The sequence below is a fragment of the Schistocerca piceifrons genome, chromosome 4 (assembly GCF_021461385.2).
Source record: "Schistocerca piceifrons isolate TAMUIC-IGC-003096 chromosome 4, iqSchPice1.1, whole genome shotgun sequence".
NCBI classification, from domain to species: Eukaryota; Metazoa; Arthropoda; class Insecta; order Orthoptera; family Acrididae; genus Schistocerca; species Schistocerca piceifrons.
Window position 1 is genome coordinate 351,764,737 of NC_060141.1, and position 27,720 is coordinate 351,792,456.

The window sequence follows — 27,720 nt, forward strand, 5'->3', positions numbered from 1 at the left end:
ATTAGGGTCGCAGGACATGGGGCAGGAATCCACCCCCACCCCGGGACGCGCGAGGTTGCGCAACTGTGGCCCAAAAGCAGGTGCCGCCTCCCAGCTCTCCCCTCCAGCTATTGATCTTCCGTGAATAGACCACTGCACCGCCCTCACCCTGGAGAAAAACTTCTTGGGACACATTGCCCACATGGCGCACCGCCTTGCCATCACGGTCTCTCGCCGCCACCTCCAGCCGTGGCTCTCAACCAACCCTCGTACCGTCTCTTGCGGATACAGAAGGAAACCGAGGAAATACATGCGTGAAGCAGTGAAAATTAGCGAGAACTTGTTTTCATTAACTGTGAAATTATATCAGCCTGAGACAGCGCTATCACATATTAGACTTTTTCCAATAGCTTTCCTATTAGACTAGATCGAAATATCACTATTCCTATTCTATATTAGTGTTATCGGCAATGCACAGCCATTTTCGCCTCTGTAAGTGCATACGTTACACATCAAAGTACGTAATGGCTGCATTCAACTCACACTAGCTTCGTGAACAAACTACTTATTCAGGTTTCAACTTTAAGCATATGAACGTGTAATGCAGTTATTGCCTACTTACATAAGTAAACTATTTCATCATATATCTGTAGATGGCTGTACACAAACGAAATTAATCGCAGAAGTTGCGGCAGTTCACTCTAGTCACATGAAAACTATTCGAAAATTCTTATTTATCATTTTAAGCAGCGTACTATGCTATGACTTTAGCAATCGTGATTACTCAACAATAATGTTTCGGTAACGACTTTATGTAAACAATTTACAATCAAATGAAAGAGATAGCTTTTGAGAGTTACTGATGAAGCAAAATCTTATACTAGAGCATTATAAACGACGAGGATATCTAACCTAAGTACAAAATATTAGCCACGAAAGCAGTTCTGAGGGTGTTCTTCCGCTGGCTCTAGTCCATCAAAGGTACGCAGCAGAGCCTACGCGTTTGAGAGTATGAGATATTGCTCGTGAAAGGTAGGGGTTCCAGTCCGTAACACAGTTTCGGTTGGTCACAAAGTTTCAATAGCAATGTTACTTGCTGAGAACCTGTGCAGCCTACAGGGGCACCACACATCTGTTAAAAGCGCCTTCCCAGAATGCGCGTTTTTTAATTTTCCTGTGCGTGGTTGCGCAATGGAACAAGTGGCCCAGTTCATGAAAGCAGGGTCGAAATAATAGAAAGTGCTTAATAATTTTATTTATAGCTGCAAACTATGAATTTTGTTGCTTCACAAACACTTCAACACCTATGCTATGCGAATCACTATGATAATGGTGCTGTGCTAATAGGTACTTTTTTCATTGTCTATGGTACACTTCTACGTTTGATCAATGTTTTGGTTCTAACACGTGAGAAATGCGGGCACAAACTAGACGACGCCTGCAGCCTTCTTGGCTGATAGGAAGTGTTCCACACTGTTAAAACGTCAGTGAGCTCATCAAACTACCTCGGCAGAGGGAGTCCAACGAGCCACCTGTGTCAGTTTACACGTGGCACCTGCCGCAACACTAGGTGGAGTAGGGTTGAGCACGGCTCCTGCGAGGACTCACCCGTCTGCTCGGCGACGGCGTCCTTCACCTTCATGATGGCGGCAGCGGCACTCGCGGACGCGGACACACGGACACACGCGGGAGCGACAAGACGCCGCGACGGAGGCGCGCGCGCGACTGGCGCTGCGTCCTAACCCACTTTGCGCTGCGCCAGCACCTCTCCGCCCGTGCCGCCAGCTCAGCTGCCCCCTCCCCTTGGCCTGCATCTACACAAACTATCGGCGTGTACACCGGCAGCTGGGCGCGGTCCCAAGTCAAAGACCCATCACCCGTACAATATGCGCACTGCCCTTACACTAAATGCGCCACTTTTGTAATCCCTTGCGATTATTATTTCAACATGCCGCAACTAGCAATGAAATACCGATCATCTTCTTCTTCTTCTTCTCCTCCCTTCACCACCCTCCCGTAACCACCTCCTCCATAAAATATGAGGGTCATTCGAAAAGTAACACTGCTGTAGGCGTGTATACCTTACAGGTATTGTGTGAAATCCAGCATTCTATAGAATGCCCAGGTATAGAATGTCAAAGTCGAACGTCAAAGTATGAAAGACTGATATTTCATACACGGCCAAGGCATTGTATACTTTGCCGAATTGTTTACTGGTAAAGTATACAGGGTGGTCCACTGATAGTGACCGGACCAAATATCTCACGAAATAAGCATCAAACGAGAAAACTTCTAAGAACGAAACTCGTCTAGCTTGAAGGTGGAAAGCAGATGGCGCTATGGTTGGCCCGCTAGATGGCGCTGCCATCGGTCAAACGGATATCAACTGCGTTTTTTAAAATAGAAACCCCATTTTTTATTACATATTCGTGTAACACGTAAAGAAATATGAATGTTTTAGTTGGACCACCTTTTTCGCTTTGTGATAGATGGCGCTGTAATAGTCACAAACGTATAAGTACGTGGTATCACGTAACATTCCGCCAGTGCGGACGGTATTTGCTTCGTGATACATTACCCGTGTTAAAATCCGTTTACCAATTGCGGAAAAGGTCGATATCGTGTTAATGCATGGCTCTTGTGATCAAAATGCCCACCGGGCGTGTTCTATGTATGCCGCTCGGTATCCCGGACGACATCATCCGAGTGTCCGTACCGGTCGCTGGATAGTTATTTAAGGAAACAGGAAGTGTTCAGCCACATGTGAAACGTCAACCACGACCTGCAACAAATGATGATGCCCAAGTAGGTGTTTTAGCTGCTGTCGCGGCTAATCCGCACATCACTAGCAGACAGATTGCGCGAGAATCGGGAATCTCAAAAACGTCGGTGTTGAAAATGCTACATCAACATCGATTGCATCCATATCATATTTCTATGCACCAGGAATTGCATGGCGACGACTCTGAACGTCGTGTACAGTTCTGCCACTGGACACAAGAGAAACTACGGGACGATGACAGATTTTTTGCACGCGATCTATTTAGCAACGAAGCGTCATTCACCAACAGCGGTAACATAAACCGGCATAATATGCACTATTGGGCAACGGAAAATCCACGATGGCTGCGGCAAGTGGAACATCAGCGACCTTGGCGGGTTAATGTATGGTGCCGCATTATGGGAGGAAGGATAATTGGCCCCCATTTTATCGATGGCAATCTACATGGTGCAATGTAAGCTGATTTCCTACGTAATGTTCTACCGATGTTGCTGCAAGATGTTTCACTGCGTGACAGAATGGCGATGTACTTCCAACATGATGGATGTCCGGCACATAGCTCGCGTGTGGCTGAAGCGGTATTGAACAGCATATTTCATGACAGGTGGATTGGTCGTCGTAGCACCATACCATGGCCCGCAAATTCACCGGATCTGAAGTCCCCGAATTTCTTTCTGTGGGGAAAGTTGAAGGATATTTGCTATCGTGATCCACCGAAAACGCCTGACAACATGCGTCAGCGCATTGTCAATGCACGTGCGAACATTACGGAAGGCGAACTACTCCCTGTTGAGAGGAATGTCGTTGACGGACATCATTTTGAGCATTTATTGCATTAATGTTGTATTTACAAGTAATCACGCTGTAACAGTATGCGTTCTCAGAAATGATAAGTTCACAAAGGTACATGTATCACATTGGAGCAACCGAAATAAAATGTTCAAACGTACCTACGTTCTGTATTTTAATTTAAAAAACCTACCTGTTACCAACTGTTGGTCAACAATTGTGAGCCATATGTTTGTGACTATTACAGCGCCATCTATCACAAAGCGAAAAAAGTGGCCCAACTAAGACGTTCATATTTCTTTACGTCTTACACGAATATGTAATAAAAAATGGAGGTTCCTATTTTAAAAAACGCAGTTGATATCCGTTTGACCTATGGCAGCGCCATCTAGCGGGCCAACCATGGCGCCCCTGGTTTCCCCCTTCAAGCTCGACGAGTTTCGTTCTTTGTAGTTTTTTCGTTTGACGCTTATTTCGTGAGATATTTGGCCCGGTCACGATCAATGGACCACCCTGTATAATACGCATAATCCATCCATTTTTTCCCCACCACCACTGTTTGCGGTGGCGTTCAGGTCTTTGTTTAATGGTTGCGAAGGCAGCATATTGTTGTACGACGATCAACTATCACGCCACGGAATTCGCCGTAATAGTTCTCCAGTGTATAGCACCTGGCTGAAGTTACACAGACGGTATTCCGTTATCCTTTCCCGTTGTTCTTGTATCACCAATTCAGAAGGGAGTGTAGTACCAAGACAGAAATCACGCCACGCTGACATGCAACGAAGTTATGCGATGTATTATTTCCAGTAAGAGCCAATGCTGCTAAAAACTGTTTTCCTAACTGAAACCAGTTACCAAACGTTATTCAACGATGTGAAAAAGGCTAAGACGACCATGAAAAGGAATCACGGGACTATTGGCTGCTGAAACACTATGACGAAATGACAGTCGAGAATAAAACTAACACCGCCGGCCGGTGTGGCCGAGCGGTTCTAGGCACTACAGTCTGGAACCGCGTGACCGCTACGGTCGCAGTTTCGAATCCTACCACGGGCATGGGTGTGTGTGATGTCCTTAGGTTAGTTAGGTTTAAGTAGTTCTAAGTTCTAGGGGAGTGATGACCTCAGAAGTTAAGTCCCATACTGCTCAGAGCCATTTGAACAATTTTGAATAGAACTAACTTGACCACCCCGTTAAAGACGGTACGAGTGCTATTCAATTTGACGTACTCCTTAAGGCCCATTTGGTGTTGATCACGGAGGACGGGATAGGATTCTGAAAGCACTTTTACGCAAGTATAAGAACATTATCCTTCACGATAGCTGTACATTCACCTTTGTGAGCCCTGCCAGAAGAAGCAAAAAGCTGTTAAAAAAGGTGTTGTAGCCAAGCCAATAGTTTTTTTCGGAATTCATTTCCCGTGGTCAGATCGATCTTCAGTCCCATCCTAATCAGAGAGTAAAAGTTTATAGTCGTCTACCTGTATCATCTCACTAAGTTTGCAGTTCTTAGGTCTCTGAAGTGAAAGACAGCGGAAGACAACCTCATTGAAATATTTACGTTTCTTGGTGCTCCAAGGATTCGTCTCATGTATGTGCAACACGAAATGCTAAAATATGAGGTACCTTTCGGTCACAAAGAAAATTAAGTGCAATTCAAAATGTCACTCTAGCTTTCCCTGCTGCAACAGGTAGGTCATGCCAGTTCTGCTTTGTGTTTTACTGGTAACGATATTCTGTTCACATGTTTCTTTATGTCATGAAATGTATGTACAGGATCAATTGCCAACATGTAAAGTGTTTTTTGTGGAGAAGAAGTCTTACTGCGACAAGTGCTACAATCTCAGTTCTGCTTCCATTGTTTTCCGGTAAGAACATCCTGTGCTTTATTCCGTAGGTTTGTCACGTCAGTTTTAAACGCGTCTTAACAATAAAGGCTTTTCATTTTGTGCCCTTTTAACATTTTGTGTAAACGGTACTCGCCATTGTGCATAACGCCTAGGAAATGTATGTAACATTTTCACAAAAAAACTTTTATTTCATAATTTGCCTAAAGCCATCAGGCCCTCTATACATTACCTAGGCTTTCTATAGAATATCGGGATTTCACAGAATGCCAGTAAAATCCACACATTCTGCTATGCCGTTCTCCCGATGTGCTTAGGACGTGTCTACGCACGCTGTTTGGGTTTTCCTGCAGTGCTTTGGACGTCTGTACGCGTCCTGAACCGCCGACCTCTGACTGCTGCGAACGAGTAACTTCCACTTCTCTCTCTCTCTCTCTCTCTCTCTCTCTCTCTCTCTCTCTCTCTCTCTCCCTCCCCGCCCTCCCTCCCTCTCCCCCTCCCACTCCTTCACCAAACTGACAATTCCTTGATACAATACGTTAAGTCCTATCAACGGCACCTTCCTTTAGTCAACTTGTGTTAGAAAATTCTTCTTTCCCCAGATCGGTTCACTAGTTGTCCAACCAACCAACCTCATCTTCGGCATTCTTCTGTAACAGCACATTTCAAACGATTTTACTCTCTTCTTTCCCTTAACAGTTCTTCGTTAATGTGTCAGTTACGTCCAAATATCCAACTCCAGCCGAAATATCTTCCGAAAAGATTTCCTAACACTTAAATTTATGTATATATGCAGGCTGATGCAACAAATGAAAATTTGTCCCAAGACCGGGACTCGCACCAGGGTCTCCTGCTCACTAGACAGACGAGCTAACCACTACGCCACCCTGGCAAGTGACTTCGCACAACTGCACGGACTACCCTAGGACGGCTCCTTCATCTATCCAAATTTCCATTAATCCTCAGGCCACAGGTATCTCCCCCCATTATCATCATCATCGTTATTATTATTATTATGACCACCTATTTCATTACTTAAATTTATATTCGATATTAACGATTTCCTTATTTTTTCAGAAATTCTTCTGTTGTTATTACTAGTCTGCTTTTTATATCCTCTCTATCTGCCATCATTAGTCATTTTGTGGCTCAAATAGCAAACAAATTCTGCATTCAGACTTTAGGTGTTTCACTCCCCAATCGAGTTCCCACAGCTCTGCCCGATTTAATTCGACTACGTTCCGTTACCCTTGTGTTACTTTTGTTGTGATTCAAGTCATAAGTTCTTTGCAAGTCACCATTCACTCTGCTGAACTACTCTTTCAAGTCATTTGGCGTCTCTGACAGAATCACTGTATCAGAGGCAAACCTGAAATTGAATTCGCTTTCCAAATTTCTTCTTCGATTCTTTTACTGCTTGCTCTATGTAGTGATGAACGAACAACGATTTGATAATTACAAATAGCTTTTAATATTTTTCATTTCTTGTCGATCCTCAACTTCAGCTCTTTTTCCCCCACCTGGAGTGGTTTAGCGCGCAACTTTCTAAACGTCGCCTTTTAGTTAAGGTATGGCGAGTTTTACTAACTCTTCGAATTCCTACAGCGGTTAAAGGAAAAACAGAATTGCGGAATGCAGCAACATACCTGGTGGGGTCATAATCTTATCGTTAGGCGGTGGTTATCGGTGTACGAGAAAGCCCTTTGTCACGCCTGACGGCCGTGTGACGTGCACCACTGTCCACTAGTGTCCACTGACGAGTGTTCCGTGTTCTCAACCTTGGCTCTTATCGATCAACGTGATACTCACTGTTAGTCCATTATTAACTGACTCTCTTAACACACGAGTTTTCGGTGCTCTAAACGCGTCATCCGTTCGGCGGCCAGTAACACTTATTGCCTAAAATGCATTCTGTTAAGTGGGCACCGCATGTTTCCATTTCGAAATGGATTTTCTTGTTTTTCGCAGAACCATTCACAACTTGGTGTACCTAGCACAATTCACTGCTGGATTTCACGTGTAATATCCGTAATTAAGTAATTCTGAACGTGAGATCATCGATATTTCAACTTACATTGACTAGAAGAGTAGGCAGGCAAACCTGCGTTTGTAACATGATAGACTTAGAGAACGCTTTCGACAATGTTGACTGGAAATACTCTTTGTAATTCTGAAGATAACAGGGAGAAGAAGGTTATATACAGCTTGTACAGAAACCAGACTGCAATTATAAGAGTTAAACGCGATAAAAGGGAAACAGTAGTTGAGAAGGGTTGTAGCCTTCTTTGAGAATATATGTATTGTAACCGTCACTTGTTACTAACATTTGATTAGCAAGACGCGTTTCGGCAGCATGCTGCGATTACCTAGGTGCACTTACAGTTAATTTTACATTGTAATTAATATGAAGTGAGGTTAGTTTCCTTTGTTGTGTGTGCTAGTGAGGTTGTGTGTCGAAAAATACGCCTGTTAAGGAGGATAAACATCTTATAGTATGTATATTATGAGACAAGCATGGTTAGTCATTTTGTTAGTGCATTCACTTACATTTGTGTTTCTGATTTAGTTGTCTGGTACACAGCGCACAGTAACAAGTATGACAACTCAACATTTTTACACTCATTTGTTTACATCAGTCTAAAGTCCTGAAAGCTAAAATAAACTGGCTTCTATTGGTAAAAGAGTATTACACAGTGAAGATGAAACATTTATATCTAGCTGTGTGCATGCCACGGCAAATATTAGGTGTGTAGTTGCTGAAGACAACTTTTATATGAAACATTAATTCAACATAGAATGGACAGGGGTCACCAAATGGCGTTACATGAAGAATTGGAAATATTCATTCATCGCACATTACCTGGAGACATGTTCCAATCTTCTCGCTGTTCAGTCTCGCAATTTGCGAAGAAAATCCTCGACCCGACTGGGAATCGAACCCAGGATCCCGTGATCCAGGGGCAGAGGAAACTAAGTGTGGAAAGAAAAAACTGTAGAGGGATACCAAGGCTTGTCAACAACAAGTAAGTTCAAATGGATGTAAGTTCTTAAAGTTACGCAGACATTAAGAGGAGTCCACAGGATAGACTAGCGTGCTGACCTGCGTCTAATCAGTCTTCGGACTGAAAAATGCAAAACAACATTATCGTCTGGATGTATCTTATCAAACTGTTACTAAGGAAGATATGCTTGATTCCAGGAATGTATAGATTTTAGATATAGTTCTCGTATATCACACTTGCATAAAAAAAAAATCAATGCACAGTTAGTTAATGCGTTTTTCCTATTTTCGTCTGTTGCGAGCAAGGGTGCAAATCCTTACTCATAGAAGATGACACTGAAGTGCTAAGACTTGGAGCCATTCACCTTTGAGGTTCTATCGGCGTATGAAAATTAAGCATTTTTGCCTGTTTCCCACTTGTCCATGCGTAACACAAGGAAGCTGACAGTTTGTTGTCCACTGCTCGATATATAATATTACAGTTAAGCATACTAGTGCACGTTGAGCTGTCACGGAATTCAGACTATTGCAGGAAGTGGAGCGAAATGAAACACTGGGGACAAAAATTTCATCATTCATACGAGAAACCCCAACAGAAGCAAAATTAAACGAAAGGTCCTAAATTCCAAACGTGCATCAGAAAAACTTGTTAAAGGCATTTAAGCCTTCAAAAATAAGTACTTTTCACCCGAAAGGTATCGGGAGAGAGAGAGGCAAGACTTACCTAATAATTTAATGTCCGTCACAAACACATAACGTATTATTTTCCCACTTTTAATTAAATTAACTCTGTAAAACACACAGCATTTCTGTAATTTTTTTACCCTGTGCTTCATTTTTAACATTTATGATGTCCTTGTACCGTAGAGCATAATACAGAATCACAGTAATACTAGTAGTAAATCATAAAATCAGATAGTGAACAAACAGATTCATCCGGAGGTACAACAATTTATTTCTGAACTGATATAAAACCCTATTTTAGAGAATAATTTTCAGGCGTACGGCAGGGATTTCTGTGTGTAACGGGTAGCATATTTTGTCAAGTGATAAAGGTGCTATTGGTTAGCGAAACAATGTTTATTTTGACACCGACATCCCGTCCTAACCCCGTGAAATAATTTATCATCAACGCCATCGAACTCGTCTCATTTGCAAAGCGCTAATGCCAGAAACGCCGGTAAGACATAAAACAGCAGTTAGACTTCAGTATCATGGCTAGGAACAGAGCACTACTACGGAGTATACTCTCCGCACTTCTTTCAACGACGAAGTGCATTGCTGACGAAAAAAGTGGAAGTTACCAGTGAATATCCCCCAGCAACTTTTCAAGTGATACATTTGAAGAAGAAAACAAATTGTGCCCCGATGCGAACGCCCAAGGCAAGTTTCAGAATGATGGATATCGTCAAACACGCGTCACACAACAAACACATCCGTCAATTACCGGCCAGTATTACCCATTTGTGATGGATTCTCCTTAACTGGTATACAAGGAAACACAAACACTACGAAGGGAACTTAAAGATCCAATAAGCTATTACTGCAGAGAAGAATGAAATTTCATAGGAAAAAGAAAAAGAATGCATGTAAAGCTCTCGCGATGTCGATTCGATGAGGTTTTCGTAATATATCCTGCCGGGGGTACTACGAATACGGTCTTATTTCTTCGAAGCACATTGTTGAACATCAAAAAAGAGTAAGTGAGTGACTATTACCAACTGTAGAACAGATTTGAAGTTGCGAATCATTGGCAGAACCCTAGCGAATTATAATTCACCCCAATGGGTACAATTTACAAACCCCTTACTCCTGTGTACTGCTCATCAGTTGGGAAGCCTTATCATACAGGCCTGATAGAGGAAATAGAGAAGATCCTAAGAGAAGCATCACGTTTCGTTACGGATTCGGTTAGTAAGCGCGGAAGTGTCACGGCAAGATCGGCAGCATCGTTACGAGGGAAGAGTGGGCTTCACGGGGAAGTTTACTGTCGAAATACCGAGAATGCTCGTACCAAGAAGAGTCAAGTCTTCTGCGGATTGCTGCCAGCATGACCATGGCAGTAAAATCAGAGAAATTCGAGTTGAAACAGAATCTCACCCCTTGATGTGCACCAGTCACGAACATAAGAAGAAACTGTGGAAAGGATAGCGGTGATACGAGTATCCTGTGATATACCGTAAATTTAGTTGCGGAGTCCAGATGTAGATATGAAAGTCCAGTCAGCATCACTCTTACCATTTGGGCATCTCGACGAAGTACTGTGCTGTCCTGCGAAGATGCAATGGAAGCACTGAACAACAAGTGGTTTGGTGTGTTGTTAGCGTATGCTACCTGTAACGCATGGAATGTTCCAGGAGACGACGCCTGCAGGCTCTCCGGCGTAGGGAGCTCCGCGATGATAAGCATAACTTGCAAGTATCGGGTGCGCATCAATCGACGGCATTCTATGCCACATTGTCACATCGCATGCAGTTCGTCCCGCAAAATATAATCTGGAAAATGATCCTGATCCGCCGGCATTCCAAGCTCCAATGTGTGCTATAGCCAATAGCATATAGCACAAGAGATGTAGCACAACTCATCCACAAACGTATCGTCCTATCCACTGACACCTATATATCGTAGAACCTTAGTATACATTTTGAGCTGAAGTGTCAGATATCTTTAAGAAAATGACCACCTCCATGTCAACAAGCATAAACACAGAAAATATCATTCATGTGAAAAACAACTGATCATTTAACTTAGCATCGCACCAAAGCTTACTAATCGAGGTACTATCGCATGTTGTATTAAACAAATTTAGTACGGAGAACACAGACTGATCGACTTCAGACATGTCCAACGGAAGTGTGTTGGGACCATTACTCTTCATGTTGTTTATGACCTGCCATACAATATTAACAAGAACTTCATTCTTCTCACAGATGATGCAGTTATCTATGATGCACTTACACTATATGATCTAAAGTATCCGGACGCCTGGCTGAAAATGATTTACAAGTTCGCGCACTCCATCGATAATGCTGGAATTCAATATGGTGTTGGCCCACCCTTCGCCTTGATGACAGCTTCCGGTCTCGCACGCATACGTTCAAATCAGGTGCTGGAAGGTTTCTTGGGGAATGGCAGTCTGTTCTTCACGGAGTACTGCACTGAGGAGAGGTATCGATGTCTGTCTGTGAGGCTTGGCTAGATGTCGGCGTTCCAAGACATCCCAAAGGTGTTCTATAGGATTCAGGTCATGACTGTGCAAGCCAGTCCATTACAGAGATGTTATTGTCGTGTAACAACACCACACGCTGTGCATTATGAACAGGTTCTCGGTCGAGTTGAAAGATGCAATCGACATACCCGAATTGCTCTTCAACAGTGGGAAGCAAGAAGGTGCTTAGAACATCAATATAGGCCTGTGCTGTGATAGTGCCACGCAAAACAACAAGGGTTGCAAGCCCCCCTTTATGAAAAACAGTGCAGCCTCCGAATTTAACTGTTGGCACTATACAGGCTGGCAGATGACGTTTAACGGGCATCGGATCGCCACATTGCGTACCGTGATTCGTCACTCAACACAACGTTTTGCCACTGTTCAATCGTCCAGTGTTTACGCTCCTGACACCAAGCGAGGCGTCGTTTGGCATTCACCGGCGTGATGTGTGACTTATGAGCAGCTGCTAGACAATGAAATCAAAGTTTTCTCACGTCCCGCCTAAGTTTCATAGTACTTGCAGTGGACCCTGATGCAGTTTAGAATTCCTGTGTGATGGTTTGGGTAGATCTGTACCTATTACACATTACGACCCTCTTCAACCGTCGTCGATCTCTTTCAGTCAACAGACGAGGTCGGCCTGTACGCTTTTGTGGTGTACGTGTCCCTTCACGTTTGCACTTCACTATCACATCGGAAACAGTGGATCTAGGGATGTTTAGGACCCGCGTACAGACGTATGACACAAGTGACACCCAGTCACCTGACCACGTTCGAAGTCGGTGAGTTCCGCGGAGCGCCCCATTCTGTCCTCTTACGATGTCTAATGATTACTGAGGTCGCTGATATGGAATACGTGGCAGCACAATGCTTCTAATATGGGGGTGACCGGATACTTTTGATCACACAGTGTATCCGTAATCATTTTTTGCATCAGCCTTCTTACTGGTTCGATGCGGCCCGCCTCATTCCTCTTATGGCAACATCTTCACGTCACAATAGCACTTGTACCACCTGCCTTGAATTATTCTTAGAATGTATTGCAATCTCTGTCTTACCATACAGTTCCTACCCTGTACAGCTTTCTCTAGTACCACGAAAGTTAATCCCTGATGTCGCAACAGATGCCCTACCACTCTATCCCTTACTCTTGTCAGCGTTTTCCACATATTCATTTCCTCGCCGAGTCTGTGCTGAACGTGCTCGTTCCTTTACCTTACCAGTGCACCTATTTTCAATCGTCGTCTATAGCACCACATCTCAAACGCTTCCATTCTCTCCTCTTCCGGTTTTCCTACAGCCCATGATTCGCTACCATACAATGCTGTGCTCCAGACGTATCTTCTCTGAAATGTCTTCCTCAGATTATGGCCAACACTCGATACTAGCAGACTTCTCTTGGCCAGGAATTTCCTCTATGCTTGTGCTATTCAGCTTTTTATGTCGTCCTTGTTTCCTCCACCATGTGGTATTTCGCTTCCAGAGTAGAACAATTTAATTTCGTCTACTTCGTGATCATCAGTTTTCATATTAACTGTATCGCTAACCTTATTTCTGCTGCTCCTCATTACCTTCGCCTTTCTTCCATTTAGTCTCACTCCATATTCTGTACTCGTTAGACCGTTCCATTCAACAGATCCTGCAGTTCTTCTTCACCTTGACTGAGGACAGAAATGTCATCAGCGAATCATATTACTGAGATATTTTCACACTGAATTTCGAAGCCGCTCTTGGACCTTCCCAGCACTTCCTTAATTGGTTGTTCGATCTATACTTGAACACTGCGGGCGAAAGAGCACATCCCTGCCTTACATCCTCTTAAATTCGAGCGCTACATACTATCTGAAAAGAAGCTGCACATACAGTCAGTTCTTGAAAAGAGTTCAGTGTGGTGCAAAGATTCAGTGTGGTGCAAAGACTGGCAACTAACTTCGAATTTTGAGAAACGTAAAACTTTTTAATCAACATAACATTAAAACTTTGTATTCCATAACTATAATACGAGTAAGTCACAACAGAAATTAGTTAAATACAATATCAATGAGTCACAATTAGTTCAGCTCACACAAATACACACACCAAAAAAAGTTTTGCATTACCCCGGTTCCCAAGAACTCCTGAAGATAGACGTTGACTGTGGATATTGTATCACAAACACAGTCCCTTTGTTCGCAGACGTCACTAAACCCGGCCGAAGATGTAAACAACCATGCATTGGCAGCGCCTAATAGACGGAGTGGGTCCGACAGCCAATTAGTTCCAGTCATTCCACCTGGAAGGAGGTACACGGCACGTGTTGTCAGTAGTTCAACCATGCCTAGACGATCAATGCCGCGGTTCGATCGCGTCAGCATTGTTACTTTATGCCAGGAAGGGCTCTCAACAAGGAAAGTGTCCAGGAGTCTCGGAGTGAACCAAAGCGATGTTGTTCGGACGTGGAGGAGATACAGAGAGAAACAGGAACTGTCGATGACATGCCTCGCTCAGGCTGCTCAAGGGCTACTACAGCAGCGGATGACCGCTAAGTACGGATTACGGCTCGGAGGAACCCTGACAGCAACGCCACAATGTTTAATAATGCTTTTCGTGCAGCCACAGGAGGTCGTGTTACGACTTAAACTGTGCACTGTAGGCTGCATGATGCGCAACTTCACTCCCGACGTCAATGCCGAGGTCCAACTTTGCAGCCACGACACCATGCAGCCCGGTACAGACTGGTCCAACAACATGCCGAATGAACAGCTCAGGATTGGCATCACGTTCTCTTCACCGATGAGTGTCGCATTTGACTTCAACCAGACAATCGTCGGAGACGCGTTTGGAGACAACCTTGTCAGGCTGAACCCCTTAGACACACCGTCCAGCGAATACAGCAAGGTGGAGGTTCCCTGCTGTTTTGGGGTGTCATTATGTGAGGCCGACGTACGCCGCTGGTGGTCATGGAAGGTGCCGTAACAACTGTATGATACGTGAATGCCATCCTCCGATCGACAGTGCAACCATATCGGCAGCATATTGGCGAGGCATTCGTTCTCATGGACGACAATTCGCGCCCCCATCGTACACATCTTGTGAATGACTTCCTTCAGGATAACGACATCGCTCGACTAGAGTGGTCAGCATGTTTTCCAGACATGAACCTTATCGAACATGCCTGGCATGGATTGAAAAGGGCTCTTTATGGACGACGTGACCCACCAACCACTTTGAGGGATCTACGCCGAATCGCCGTTGAGGAGTGGAACAATCTGGACCACAGTGCCTTGTTGATCTTGTGGATAGTATGCCACGGCGAATACAGGCATGCATCAGTGCAAGAGAACGTGCTACTGGGTATTAGAGGTACCGATGTGTATACCGATCTGGACCACCACCTCTGAAGGTCCCGTTGTGTGGTGGTAAAACATGCAACGTGTGGTTTTCATGAGCAATAAAAAGGGCGGAAGTTATGTTTATGTTGATCTCTATTCCAATTTTCTGTACAGGTTCTGGAACTCACGGAACCGAGGTGATGCAAAACTTTTTTTGATGTGTGCACCTTGGTGTAACAGTGAGTAAATGAAAGGAAACGAAAGGAAATCATTATATAGGTTCAGTCGTAGGTAAACAAAGTGGCAGACTCTTAGGATACTTGAAAAATTCAATCGGCTTACAAAGGAGATTGCTAAAAACACTCGTGTGGTCTATCTTATAATGTTGTTCAAGTGTTTGGGAGCTGTATCAAATAGGATCAACGAAGGATATTGTACGTATACAGAGAATGGCGGCACGGACGGTCACAAATTTCTTTGACTTATGAAGGAATGTCAGCGAAATGCCGGAAAGCCCGAAGTGGCAGACACTTTAAGACAGACACAAACACTCCCATGAAAATCTAATTGAAAATTCACGGAAACGAGCATGAAGTGTGGAATCCAGGAATATACTAGAGCCCCTTGCGTATCGCTTTCGTAGGGATTCCTAGCACAACGCCGACCATTTTTTCTTCTCGCGCTCCATATGCGATTGGAACGTGAACAAACCATAACACGGGGTGCCACGGGAAGTAGCCTCCGCCATGTATTTCAAAGTGGCCCGTATCTTGTGGGCACAGCTTAGGACTAGTATTTTGCTCTCAGGGGTCTCACAGGGGGTGGACAAAAATATGGCAACACCATAAACATTACCGTAGCTAATACAATGTATAACGACCGTCGGCATTCAAAAAAGCTTCCATTCGTCTGGGAACGGATAAATAAAGGTCCAGTATGGTTTTCAAGCGAATATCGCCACACCTGCAAAATATTGGCATGATGGAGGTGGACAGCGATCACTCACCCATCTCTCCTAAGTATACCACAAAGGCTCAGTAATAACGAAATATGGTGATTGGTGGCCAGGGGAGATGTAACACATCCTTGTGCTCACAAAACCTGTCCTGGGCGATGCGTGCTATGGGAATAGGAGCCATACCGCCTTTGAACACAGTATCACCACTGAGGTACGAACACCCTACCACCTGATGGCCCTGATCAGCCAAAACTATCAAATAATCCTTAGCAGTGATGCGAGCGTGCTTAGTAATCATGGGGCCCGTGGAACACCACGAAATGGTGGTCCAAATCATCACTGAACCCCCGCCATGTTCCATTCGTGAGACGTAAGTTCTGCCAGAAGTTGGAAGCCGTGTCAAACAAGACTCATCCGATCAAATCACTTTTTTCCGCTGCCCCATAATCCACCTTTTATGGCTTAGGAAGCACCCAACAGTTCGGCTACCTCGTTTACGAAAGCATCTACCATACGGCACTATTCTGACCGCGACTGACACTTGCAACATACTGACGGGACTGCAGAGGCGCCGTTCGCGTTCAAACACAACAGCGCCACCTGCTGGCTTGGCTAGCATTTGCATTTATGTTCAAGCAAGCGTTTATCTCAGTGTATTCGCATTTTACATCTACATCTACACTCCTGGAAATGGAAAAAAGAACACATTGACACCGGTGTGTCAGACCCACCATACTTGCTCCGGACACTGCGAGAGGGCTGTACAAGCAATGATCACACGCACGGCACAGCGGACACACCAGGAACCGCGGTGTTGGCCGTCGAATGGCGCTAGCTGCGCAGCATTTGTGCACCGCCGCCGTCAGTGTCAGCCAGTTTGCCGTGGCATACGGAGCTCCATCGCAGTCTTTAACACTGGTAGCATGCCGCGACAGCGTGGACGTGAACCGTATGTGCAGTTGAGGCCGGGTGGACGTACCGCCGAATTGCTCAACACGTGGGGCGTGAGGTCTCCACAGTACATCGATGTTGTCGCCAGTGGTCGGCGGAAGGTGCACGTGCCCGTCGACCTGGGACCGGACCGCAGCGACGCACGGATGCACGCCAAGACCGTAGGATCCTACGCAGTGCCGTAGGGGACCGCACCGCCACTTCCCAGCAAATTAGGGACACTGTTGCTCCTGGGGTATCGGCGAGGACCATTCGCAACCGTCTCAATGAAGCTGGGCTACGGTCCCGCACACCGTTAGGCCGTCTTCCGCTCACGCCCCAACATCGTGCAGCCCGCCTCCAGTGGTGTCGCGACAGGCGTGAATGGAGGGACGAATGGAGACGTGTCGTCTTCAGCGATGAGAGTCGCTTCTGCCTTGGTGCCAATGATGGTCGTATGCGTGTTTGGCGCCGTGCAGGTGAGCGCCACAATCAGGACTGCATACGACCGAGGCACACAGGGCCAACACCCGGCATCATGGTGTGGGGAGCGATCTCCTACACTGGCCGTACACCACTGGTGATCGTCGAGGGGACACTGAATAGTGCACGGTACATCCAAACCGTCATCGAACCCATCGTTCTACCATTCCTAGACCGGCAAGGGAACTTGCTGTTCCAACAGGACAATGCACATCCGCATGTATCCCGTGCCACCCAACGTGCTCTAGAAGGTGTAAGTCAACTACCCTGGCCAGCAAGATCTCCGGATCTCTCCCCCATTGAGCATGTTTGGGACTGGATGAAGCGTCGTCTCACGCGGTCTGCACGTCCAGCACGAACGCTGGTCCAACTGAGACGCCAGGTGGAAATGGCATGGCAAACCGTTCCACAGGACTACATCCAGCATCTCTACGATCGTCTCCATGGGAGAATAGCAGCCTGCATTGCTGCGAAAGGTGGATATACACTGTACTAGTGCCGACATTGTGCATGCTCTGTTGCCTGTGTCTATGTGCCTGTGGTTCTGTCAGTGTGATCATGTGATGTATCTGACCCCAGGAATGTGTCAATAAAGTTTCCCCTTCCTGGGACAATGAATTCACGGTGTTCTTATTTCAATTTCCAGGAGTGTACATCCACATCCACGTCCACATCCATCCATCCATCCATCCATCCATCCATCCGAGGGTACCTTGAGTACCTCTATCTGTTCTCCCTTCCATTCCAGTCTCGTATTGTTCGTGGAAAGAAAGACTGTCGGTATGCCTCTGTGTGGGCTCTAATCTCTCTGATTTTATCCTCATGGTCTCTTTGCGAGATATACGTAGGAGGGAGCAATATACTGCTTGACTCGTCGGTTCTCGAAACTTCAACAAAAGCCCGTACCGAGCTACTGAGCGTCTCTCCTGCAGTGTCTTCCACTGGAGTTTATCTATCACCTCAGTAACGCTTTTGCGATTACTAAATGATCCTGTAAGGAAGCGCACTGCTCTCCGTTGGATCTTCTCTATCTCTTCTATCAACCCTATCTGCTACGGATACCACACTGGTGAGTAATGTTCAAGCAGTGGGCGAACAAGTGTAGTGTAACCTACTTCCTTTGTTTTCGGACTTCATTTCCTTAGGATTCTTCCAATGAGTCTCAGTGTGGCTTCTGCTTTACCGACGATCAACTTTATATAATCATTCCATTTTAAATCACTCCTAATGCGTACTCCCAGATAATTTATGGAATCAACTGCTTCCAGGTGCTGACCTGTTATATTGTAGCTAAATGATAAAGGATCTTTCTTTCTATGTATTCGCAGCACATTACACTTGGCTACATTGAGATTCAATTGCCATTCCCTGCACCATGTGTCAATTCGTTGCAGATCCTCCTGCATTTCAGTACAATTTTCCATTGTTACAACCTCTCAATATACCACAGCATCATCCGCAAAAAGCCTCAGCGAACTTCCGATGTTCTCCACAAGGTCATTTATGTATATTGTGAATAGCAACGGTCCTACGACACTCCCCTGCGGCACACCTGAAATCACTCTTACTTCGGAAGACTTCTCTCCATTGAGAATGACATGCTGCGTTCTGTTATCTAGGAACTCTTCAATCCAATCACACAATTGGTCTGATACTCCATATGCTCTTACTCTGTTCATTAAACGACTGTGGGGAACTGTATCAAACGCCTTGCGGAAGTCAAGAAACACGGCATCCATCTGGGAAACCGTGTCTATGGCTCTCTGAGTCTCGTGGACGAATAGCGCGAGTTGGGTTTCACACGATCGTCTTTTTCGAAACCTATGCTGATTCCTACAGAGTAGATTTCTAGTCTCCAGAAAAGTCATTATACTCTACCATAATACGTGTTCCAAAATTCTACAAGTGATCGACGTCAGAGATATAGGTCTATATGCCCAACCCCTGTAGTTACGGGCTGTAGGTTTCACCTACCGCTAGCACAATGGGACAGGCAACGAAAATACAAGAACCAATGTCAGAGTGATCTACAACTAACCGTTGCATCACCTCTGTAGGGCATGATGAAAAATTAGTCCCTATTAACCCTTGGAACTTCTTCTCGGAGTAAAAGAAAATGCGAAAATACATTCATAGAGCACTATCTCTAGGTTTTTAACAGGCGCCCAATATGAACACAATTTGTGACGCGGCAAACATCAATACGTGCGTGCAATTCAATGACGCGAATGATACGGGAAGGCGCCACAGCAGCCCGCTTTGCAAATCTGTTCACTGGGTTGCCTAATTGCATGCGAGAACTAATTCAATCCGACAATACAGACTAGAGGGTTAACAAAGAAACTTTAAAGGCAGCAGAATCTACAGGTGTAAGCTGTAAGTATAAGAATTCTGCAAAGCATTAATGGGTTTCCTTTTACCAGAGGAACGTTGATATACTGTAGTAATACGCAGCAAATTCCCACTGGTTCCCTCATAACCTATAGTGAGACACAGATGTCCCAATGTTAGAGAAATGTGTAGTATATGATGAAATCCAGATTGCTGCTATTGTAGTTTAATGATGTATTTATTGTGATTAATTCATTTCGCCTAGATTGCCATCTTAGACCATCTACGGAAGTTCATAATTTTTTAAATTTATTATAACGCTGATTATTCGTATTTCCGGATATACAAATTTGGTGCTTACGTCCATATATCACTAGTGGTCGCTATCAGAGGTATTGTGTTACAGCCAATCTGGACAACTTTGGACCCGTTTTCACCATTTTTTGAAAATACTGGACAGAATAAATTACACATCACAACAGACATTGTAACAGCTTATATCTATAGTTACTGAGTGGTTGGAATAGTGAAAATGTATAACTACGCCCTATCAGAGGAAAATATCAATTTTAATGCTGGTAAAACGTTACACTGTCATTCTGGATAACTTTACGCCAGCCTAAAAATTTCCTATATCTAATGCTCTGGGTAAACTTAGATCGTGCTAGGAGGTAATCCGGTGTTAATAAAAAATAAAAACAGGATTAGTTCAGCACTGCAGATTTACTTTGAAATATCATCATATTTGTACTGACCTGACATTGTTCAACTTAACACTCTGTCGCCAGAAGCTCTCCCCATATGCAATGCAATTGAAAGATAGCTACAAGATTATGAGCTTGTAGGAAGTTGTAAAGACAAGTGAAATACCAGCTGGAAATCAAGTACGCAATAAAACTGTTCCTTTTAGTACAAAAGAATGCAAGTAGGTGGAGCAGCAGTCTTTTGAAACACATACGTGGTAACTGGTACAAAGATACCCTGACTGGTAAAAAGTTACCCTGAGAGACTGTACAATGTGGTATAGATTTAGGACTCACGCTATAAGCTGTTTTCTGGTTTGCTCATGTTGTTAATCGTCCTTTTTTGTAATTTTTATAATCTGACGTTTTATTATCAGATTTGACAGACTGAAATTTGTGAAACAATGGAAAATCCAGGATGGAAAGTAACAATGTAACTGGACTGACATCTGTAACGGTTGTCAAAAGATTCTATATGCTTCAGTTGCTATAGGGTGTTGATGTTATCCGTTTGGACTGTGTGTACGGTCTTTGTAATCAACAAGTCTATGGGTATTTGTTTGTGACTATTCGTTATCTTTGGTTAGGAATTCAGCAAAATTTTGTACGAAATGTTTATGTTTTAAATTCGTTTATTCATTTAAAATATTGTCAGGACGTCGAATTTTGTTATGTAGATTCCTGTATCTTTTATTATGTTCATTGTTAAAGATTAAGAAGAGGTGCAAACTACAAAACAGCTTATAGCGTAAGAGTACTAAACCTATACCAAGTTGTAAAACAATACAGAGTGAAAGCGACCAGTAATTATATACGGACGTAAGTACCAAATCTCTATGTCTGAAAATGCAACTAACCAACGTTACATAAAATAAAAAATATTCTTCGACGCTGCTGGCCCATTGGATCGTATAGCTAGTGGACGGGTTACGTGGAATCTATTTAATTATGAAGAGTGCTAATATTTTATTGGTTCTTATTATCAATTCGCCAATTAGGGACTACGTTTGCATTGTTAGAAAGGAATTCTTGATCTAAACAGACAGGACGACCATGGACCTATGGCGAATCGAACAGTAGTGAACAAGGCGAGGTATCCGCTACACCATCACTGGTCTCGAGGCAGCATCAATGGAAGGCGCAGCGAAGTACGAGTGAATCCTGTGTCCAAAAAAAGTGCGTACCGCGTTGAAACCTGAAACCGGTCTTACGCGGCCGCACATATCTCGAAAAAGAAGAGGCAGACAGCGCACAGACGGTAACGGTCAGGCCACCTTCGACAAACCTGTCTCCTCGGACACAAAAGTCGCAGTTCGTCTGTAAAAAGGATGGACGTCCTTCGCAATCCATGCATACCGAAAGGCAGGTTGCCCTGTGTTATTTCACGAAAGATTTCGCGAGGAACAAGGTGTAGGCGAGTAGCCCGCAACATATAGCTCTACTTACTTAACTTTTCCATGTCCAGATCAAATTTTATTTTTCCAATAGTTAGCCACCGCTACAGCTTTGTCGTTGGCTTATAGCGGGTCACTAAAAGTACAGGGCTCCGGCAGTAGTCGGCACATGAGCAGATGTCCCTCGTCTTTTACCTCTCCGCATCCGCAAAGAACGTCGTCATCGTTAGTCAGCTGTCCCCACTTGCACAGATTAGTTTTGCATCTGGGTACACCAGCCCTCAGCCTATTTAGTGTTCTCCACACTGTATAAAGAAGTTTGTTTCCAGGTGCCATTTGCTCTTCTGGTATTATCTGTATTGCGGTTTGTTCATTCTCCCATTTACGGACTTCCTGTGAACCGTCAAGGATCTTGGTTCTTGCAATAAAGCTATTTCTAAACTTAAGCCTCCGAGCCTGAGTGACGTGCCCATTCAGTGGGTGTCGAGAATCTGTTTCTTTCTTTGTTCTCTCAGCGTCTGCTGCCACCTGCCTTCTGATATTGGATGGGGCAATTCCAGCATGTAGGTACAAATTACTCGTTGGTGTGGGTCTGAGACAGCCTGTATTAATTCGCATTGTCTCATTTACACTTACATCAACCTGTTTAGCATGTGCAGATGCTTCCCATACTGGCGCTGCATAGTCTGCTGCAGAAACACACAGAGCAAGTGCTGATGTTCTCAGTACTGATGGTTCAGCTCCCCATTCATAGTTTGTCAGCCCGCGGATGATGTTATTCCTGGAGCAGACTTTAGCCTTGGTGTATTGGCAATGCTGCTTGAAGGAAAGCGTTCTGTCAAGTACAACCCCAAGGTATTTAGGTATTGGGCAGTGCTTTAGCTTCTTACCTTGCCATGTAACGTCGAGCTCAACTCCAGCATCTCTATTGCGCAGATGGAAAGCACATACTTGGGTTTTGCCAGGGTCTGGCTTGAGGTGATTGGCGTCGTAGTATTGAGCCAGTTCTTCAAGCGCTCTAGAGAGATTTCCAGACGTTGCATCAAAATTGGACCCCTGGACCACCACAGCTGTGTCATCAGCAAATACGAAGAGTCTTGCATCTTGAGGTATAGGTTGGTCATTAGTGTACACATTATAAAGGATGGGAGAAAGTACACTTCCTTGTGGTAAGCCCTACTGTGATCGTCTTAAGTAATTAGTGTAATTACTGCAGAGCAGAGGGGAATAGCACATGGGAAAATGGAATGAGCTATTTATGGTTCGACAGAGATAGGAAGACGAGGATCAGAGAGAGAGAGAGAGAGAGAGAGAGAGAAAGAGAGAGAGAGAGATGGTGACTGTATAGTGCCTTCCCCCATTAAAACAACCGTTATCAAGAACCGAGAATCCAGTTTGTAAGCTGACCAGGTATTTATTTAGGTTGAAAACCTATCAGATATAGCATTTATAAAGAACGGACGTACTATCTAGTTAACTCGCGCAAGTTATTTTAGGACAGCTTTTACGAGAACAAATAATCTTTCATAGTAATCACCATTTTTCTGATACATAGTAGTTCGTTGACAGGAAAAAAATAAACGGCAAGCAATGCTACTAAAAATGTAATAATTTGCACAGGGGTTTTAGTGTAGGAAGTTATCAAACTGTAATTATTTCAAGTACGAGGAGAGTATTCTGTTTTGAAACAACTTTTTCTGCTTAAAAAACGCAGATTTTCTCCTTCGTACCTGTACGACACACAGCTTCCTCTCGGACACATAGTCTCAACGTAATATTTTGCTATCTAAAACATGACCCAATGTCTTATGCTCACCTTCGGACGATGAACACTTGTTTCGTAAGAGATAGTAATGTACATCTGCAACTCATCAGTTGCTCTATTATTTTTTTAGCGTGCATCTGCAGCGAAACTGTGTTAAGATTTTTGTACGATGACGATTCCGAACTGCTCCTAAAAATTATCGCTATGAACTTCACACGAAGGATAAAATTGTAACACTATCAACATTTTGAGATTGTTTACTGCTTTTAAAGAAGAATATCTTTCTCAGATTATAAATATCACCCGTATTTTTGTACACCATACATACACTACGCGCAACAGGTCCCGTAATTTCTCGCAAATTGTCTGTCTTTGTCATAGTATCAGACTTGTGTATTAATTACAAACATGTAATCAATAAAATGCTTTATTTGCTCACCCAGATAAAATAGACGGAAAAAACAATCTTTTCAACAGCCGTAATGCCTTTTATCTTACAAACGCATCAAGAAATGCCCAGATTGCTTAATGGAATGATAAAGCACAAGCCTGACGTAGTTGTGCGGAAATTATTATTAGGCGTCGACCATAATGGAAGTTTGATGTCAACCAAATGGCATTGGACAACAGCGCACGATAAGCAGTGTAGTGAAGTCAAGCTGCAGTTCTAACAGGCGGCTTTATAGCTAATTAACCATGGTAAGATCTTCAGAAGTTGTTAGGGCCTTTCTTTTTCGAAAAAGTTATAGGAAGTCATAATAGTCTACGTGTGGAAAATAATTGGGATATACAACATTTTTAAGAGTATTCGATAAATAAAACATGAAGAGCTTACTTTCTTCAAGTAATCTGCTTTACGTAACTTAAAAATTAAGCTAAGTGCACTCTCAGCTATTACCGATAAACCGCCCAGATGTTAATTTATTTGGTGACTTGGGATATGATACGATACTATTGCGCTGAATGGTTTAAGATCTTTATCTGCGATATTTTCTTGAAGTAGTAAGAAATCTTTTCAAGTGTATTCAATTAATATGTACTTCAAACGCAATATCGATTTCTCCTCCGTGTCCGAAGCTGCTGGTGTTAACGTGCGTAATAACAATTTTGTACACATCAATTTGTTTGCATTATTATGACACAAAAAAGTAAATAGAATCAGTCTTTGGAATCGGCACTCACCTGTCATTCTTTATGAATTTTGTAACTAAATCTAAAGCAGCAATATTTGTGAAAACTATTATCAACAACGCACTAACCACAAATATTTCAGAGAACTATTCAAGCTAAAAAAATCATTACGAAAGTACTTTGAATGGTAGTTTTTAAAGGAATAATAGTATATATAGGCTAACGTAATAAACAAACTAAGTTCATGAAAAAATACGTGGTTTATTCAACTACGCATGCTTCTGCTACGTCATAGTCACTAATACTTCTAGGATCACAGTACACGACACGATGTCTACTTTCGGAAAATAGTCATATACAAAACTAGATAAAATATTTTGGTCATTTCCCGAAACTAGTACAGTTTTTAAAAATCAGCTATTCGGCTTTCTGCTCACTATATGCGACTAACTTCTGCAACAGAACGCGGGTTTTCTTTTTGTAAAGGCGTGCTACTAATGAGCGATTTGCTACTAACAAGTTTTAGGTGAAGTACACACGTTACGCTAAATTTGAAGTTATGTAACCTCCAAAATGACTAACAGTCTAGAGATTTAGAGCAGCTACTCATAACTACAAGACCTTCTTTATGTGGAGTCTAGTTTTATTTTGCCTGCCGTAAATACAATGCTACAATAGATCTCAAGTATTGGAGGAACTGGCGCCTAAACGATCTACTGCTTGAAGTCGCTACCAGTTGCCGGAGCGCTCACCAGATGTCGGAGTGTGCCATGGCGACAGAGCTGCCATCTCGTACCGCGGCCACCCATCAAAGGAAGCCACGGTCACTAGAGAATAATCACATTTCAGTTGTAAATTACTGGTAATTGCGTTAGCTTCAGAGACAAGAGTTATGGAATTGTGCAGAATGCAATTTCCCAGAGACTGGAAAGTTAAGGTACTTAGATTAAAAGGAAACCAAACGAAAAAAACAGCAACATACGGTATTTAGCTCCGACTCCCAAAACCCTCGGCGCATGCCAACGACCAATTAGCTGGCAGAACTATGAATATATACTTCCAGGCATCCTCGCTAATATTTCACGTGATACAAAGAAGATTATTATACTTATTTAACAACTGGAATCGTGCGACACAAAGCTGTACTTGATAATAGCACTAAAATTTGTTAGAACTTACCTGCAAGAGGGTTCCCACATAAAGTTTGCCAAGCAAATATGTTCTCGCGTAACCCATTTCTAAATATAACATTCCTCACTGGATCTTCTCATAAAAAAGGAAGCTGAGTGTGTAGCGTCCCGTCGACGACGTGGTCAATAGCGATCTAGCACTGGCTCTAATGTGGGAAGGAAACTGACTGTGCCCTTTTCAAAGATACCATAGATACCATTCCGTCATATGGCCTAAGTAATTTAGGGAAAGCACCGAAAATCTAAATGTGGAGGGTCGGAGGTGCATCCTAACCGCCGTAATTTCTAATGTGAATTCAGCGTCTTCGTGACTGCACAGTACAGCTGCTTTCTCAAAACGCATTTCCAAACATACCACACTTCGCTGCAGCTCCGAGAGCTAATGCAGGACTCTTTAATATATTCCCAAAAACAGGAAATTATTAACAGCAATTTATTTGCAGATAACGAAATGCAGCACACTTTGTTGATATGAGGTCTGACTTGTGTGCATCATCTTTTCTTCATTTATTTTTTATTCTGCCGGCTGGAAGCTATCCCTTGTCAGGCCATAATGGCGATACGTTGGAGTTTGTGGAGTAATCATATCGCACCTCACAAAGAAAAATTACTGACCAGGGGAGGCCACAACGTTCAGATCACGGATTTACTTCAGGCTTTGTACACATTTAATATTCAATTAGGACAACCTAATGGGCAAACAGTAAGACGTACGAAGCTGGGCACGAGCTGGCGCCGGTCATGTGGTTAGGGTTCAAGCTCCGTAATCGGTGGATCACTGGGTCGCATCCCACTTATATTTGAAAGGTAATACGATAGAAAGATACGTGTATTTGCACGAACTTTTATTACATTTCCCATGTTATTTAGCTGTTTACTAATTTTTATTATTAAAGCAAATATTATGCCACTTATTTCTATAGGCAAGTTAGAAACTTTATCAAGCGCCTTCACGCTTGTTCATATTAAATTGACAAAGAAAAGTAAACTCCTGCTCTTTTAGATGCAATTAAACTACATTAAATCGTACATCCCCAATTCTCGGTACCTATATTTAAGAAAATGTAGTGTTGCGCATGGTTTGGACCCAAATTGTCGGAAGAAAAACAGGTTTTAAAATGCCGACAAGCTTTGTCTTTCCGTAGAAATTCTGAAGATTCCTTGAGTATGCGAAAAAACTGCGTTCATTCGATATGGTAGTTGACGTTTTAATTTGTTTTCCGTGTCTGTATGAAAAATATGAGTACCATCCTGCAACCTGTAAAATAGAAAGCACATCCAACGATTAATCGTAAATTACCCTCATATTCTGGCATTTTGTAACTCTTTGTATTATTTAATGAAGTTATTGACACTTTTGTTTATAGTTGTTTGACTTAGGATTTGCAAGCCCGTGCCTCGTCCTTGAAACCTGTGTCTGCAGATTGAAGTGACCAGGTGCAGAGCAGTTCCCGGTACCTTACACAATTGCAGGTATAAGGGGTTTCGGAATTCACCACAGGTGTACTGTTTCAGGAAAACTTCATGTCTTTGGGCGTTTACTTGTCGATAATCACAAATGTAATATCTGTTGTGATAATAAGAACTAGTATACAACCCAAAACTACTGAAAACTCTACAAAAATTTATGCTAATACGCGTGTCTTTTCATCATATTGCTTTTGAAATGAAGTATGTATGAAATAATATGACTAGTGTTGAAAAAATATAAATTAAAAACAACAGGAACGGGACACGATCCAGTGATTCATCGATTACGGAGCTTGAACGCTTGTAACACGACTGCCGCCATCTTGTGCTCAGGGTCACAACGCACCAGTGCATCACGGGAGCGTAAAAATTGTCCTGCGACTTCTTGCAATCGTCGAAGTAG

The 27,720-nt window shown here is 43.3% G+C and overlaps 1 protein-coding gene across 1 annotated transcript in view; it reads right to left on the bottom strand.

Annotated features, from left to right (window-relative positions):
* The window catches only part of LOC124795830 (protein spire homolog 1-like), a 679,725-nt gene that overhangs the window by 114,704 nt on the left and 537,301 nt on the right, over positions 1 to 27,720 (bottom strand). The window contains exon 9 of the mRNA XM_047259913.1: positions 25,410 to 25,484. Coding sequence (XP_047115869.1) covers positions 25,410 to 25,484 — 75 coding nt within the window. The remainder of the gene's footprint in view (positions 1 to 25,409; positions 25,485 to 27,720) is intronic.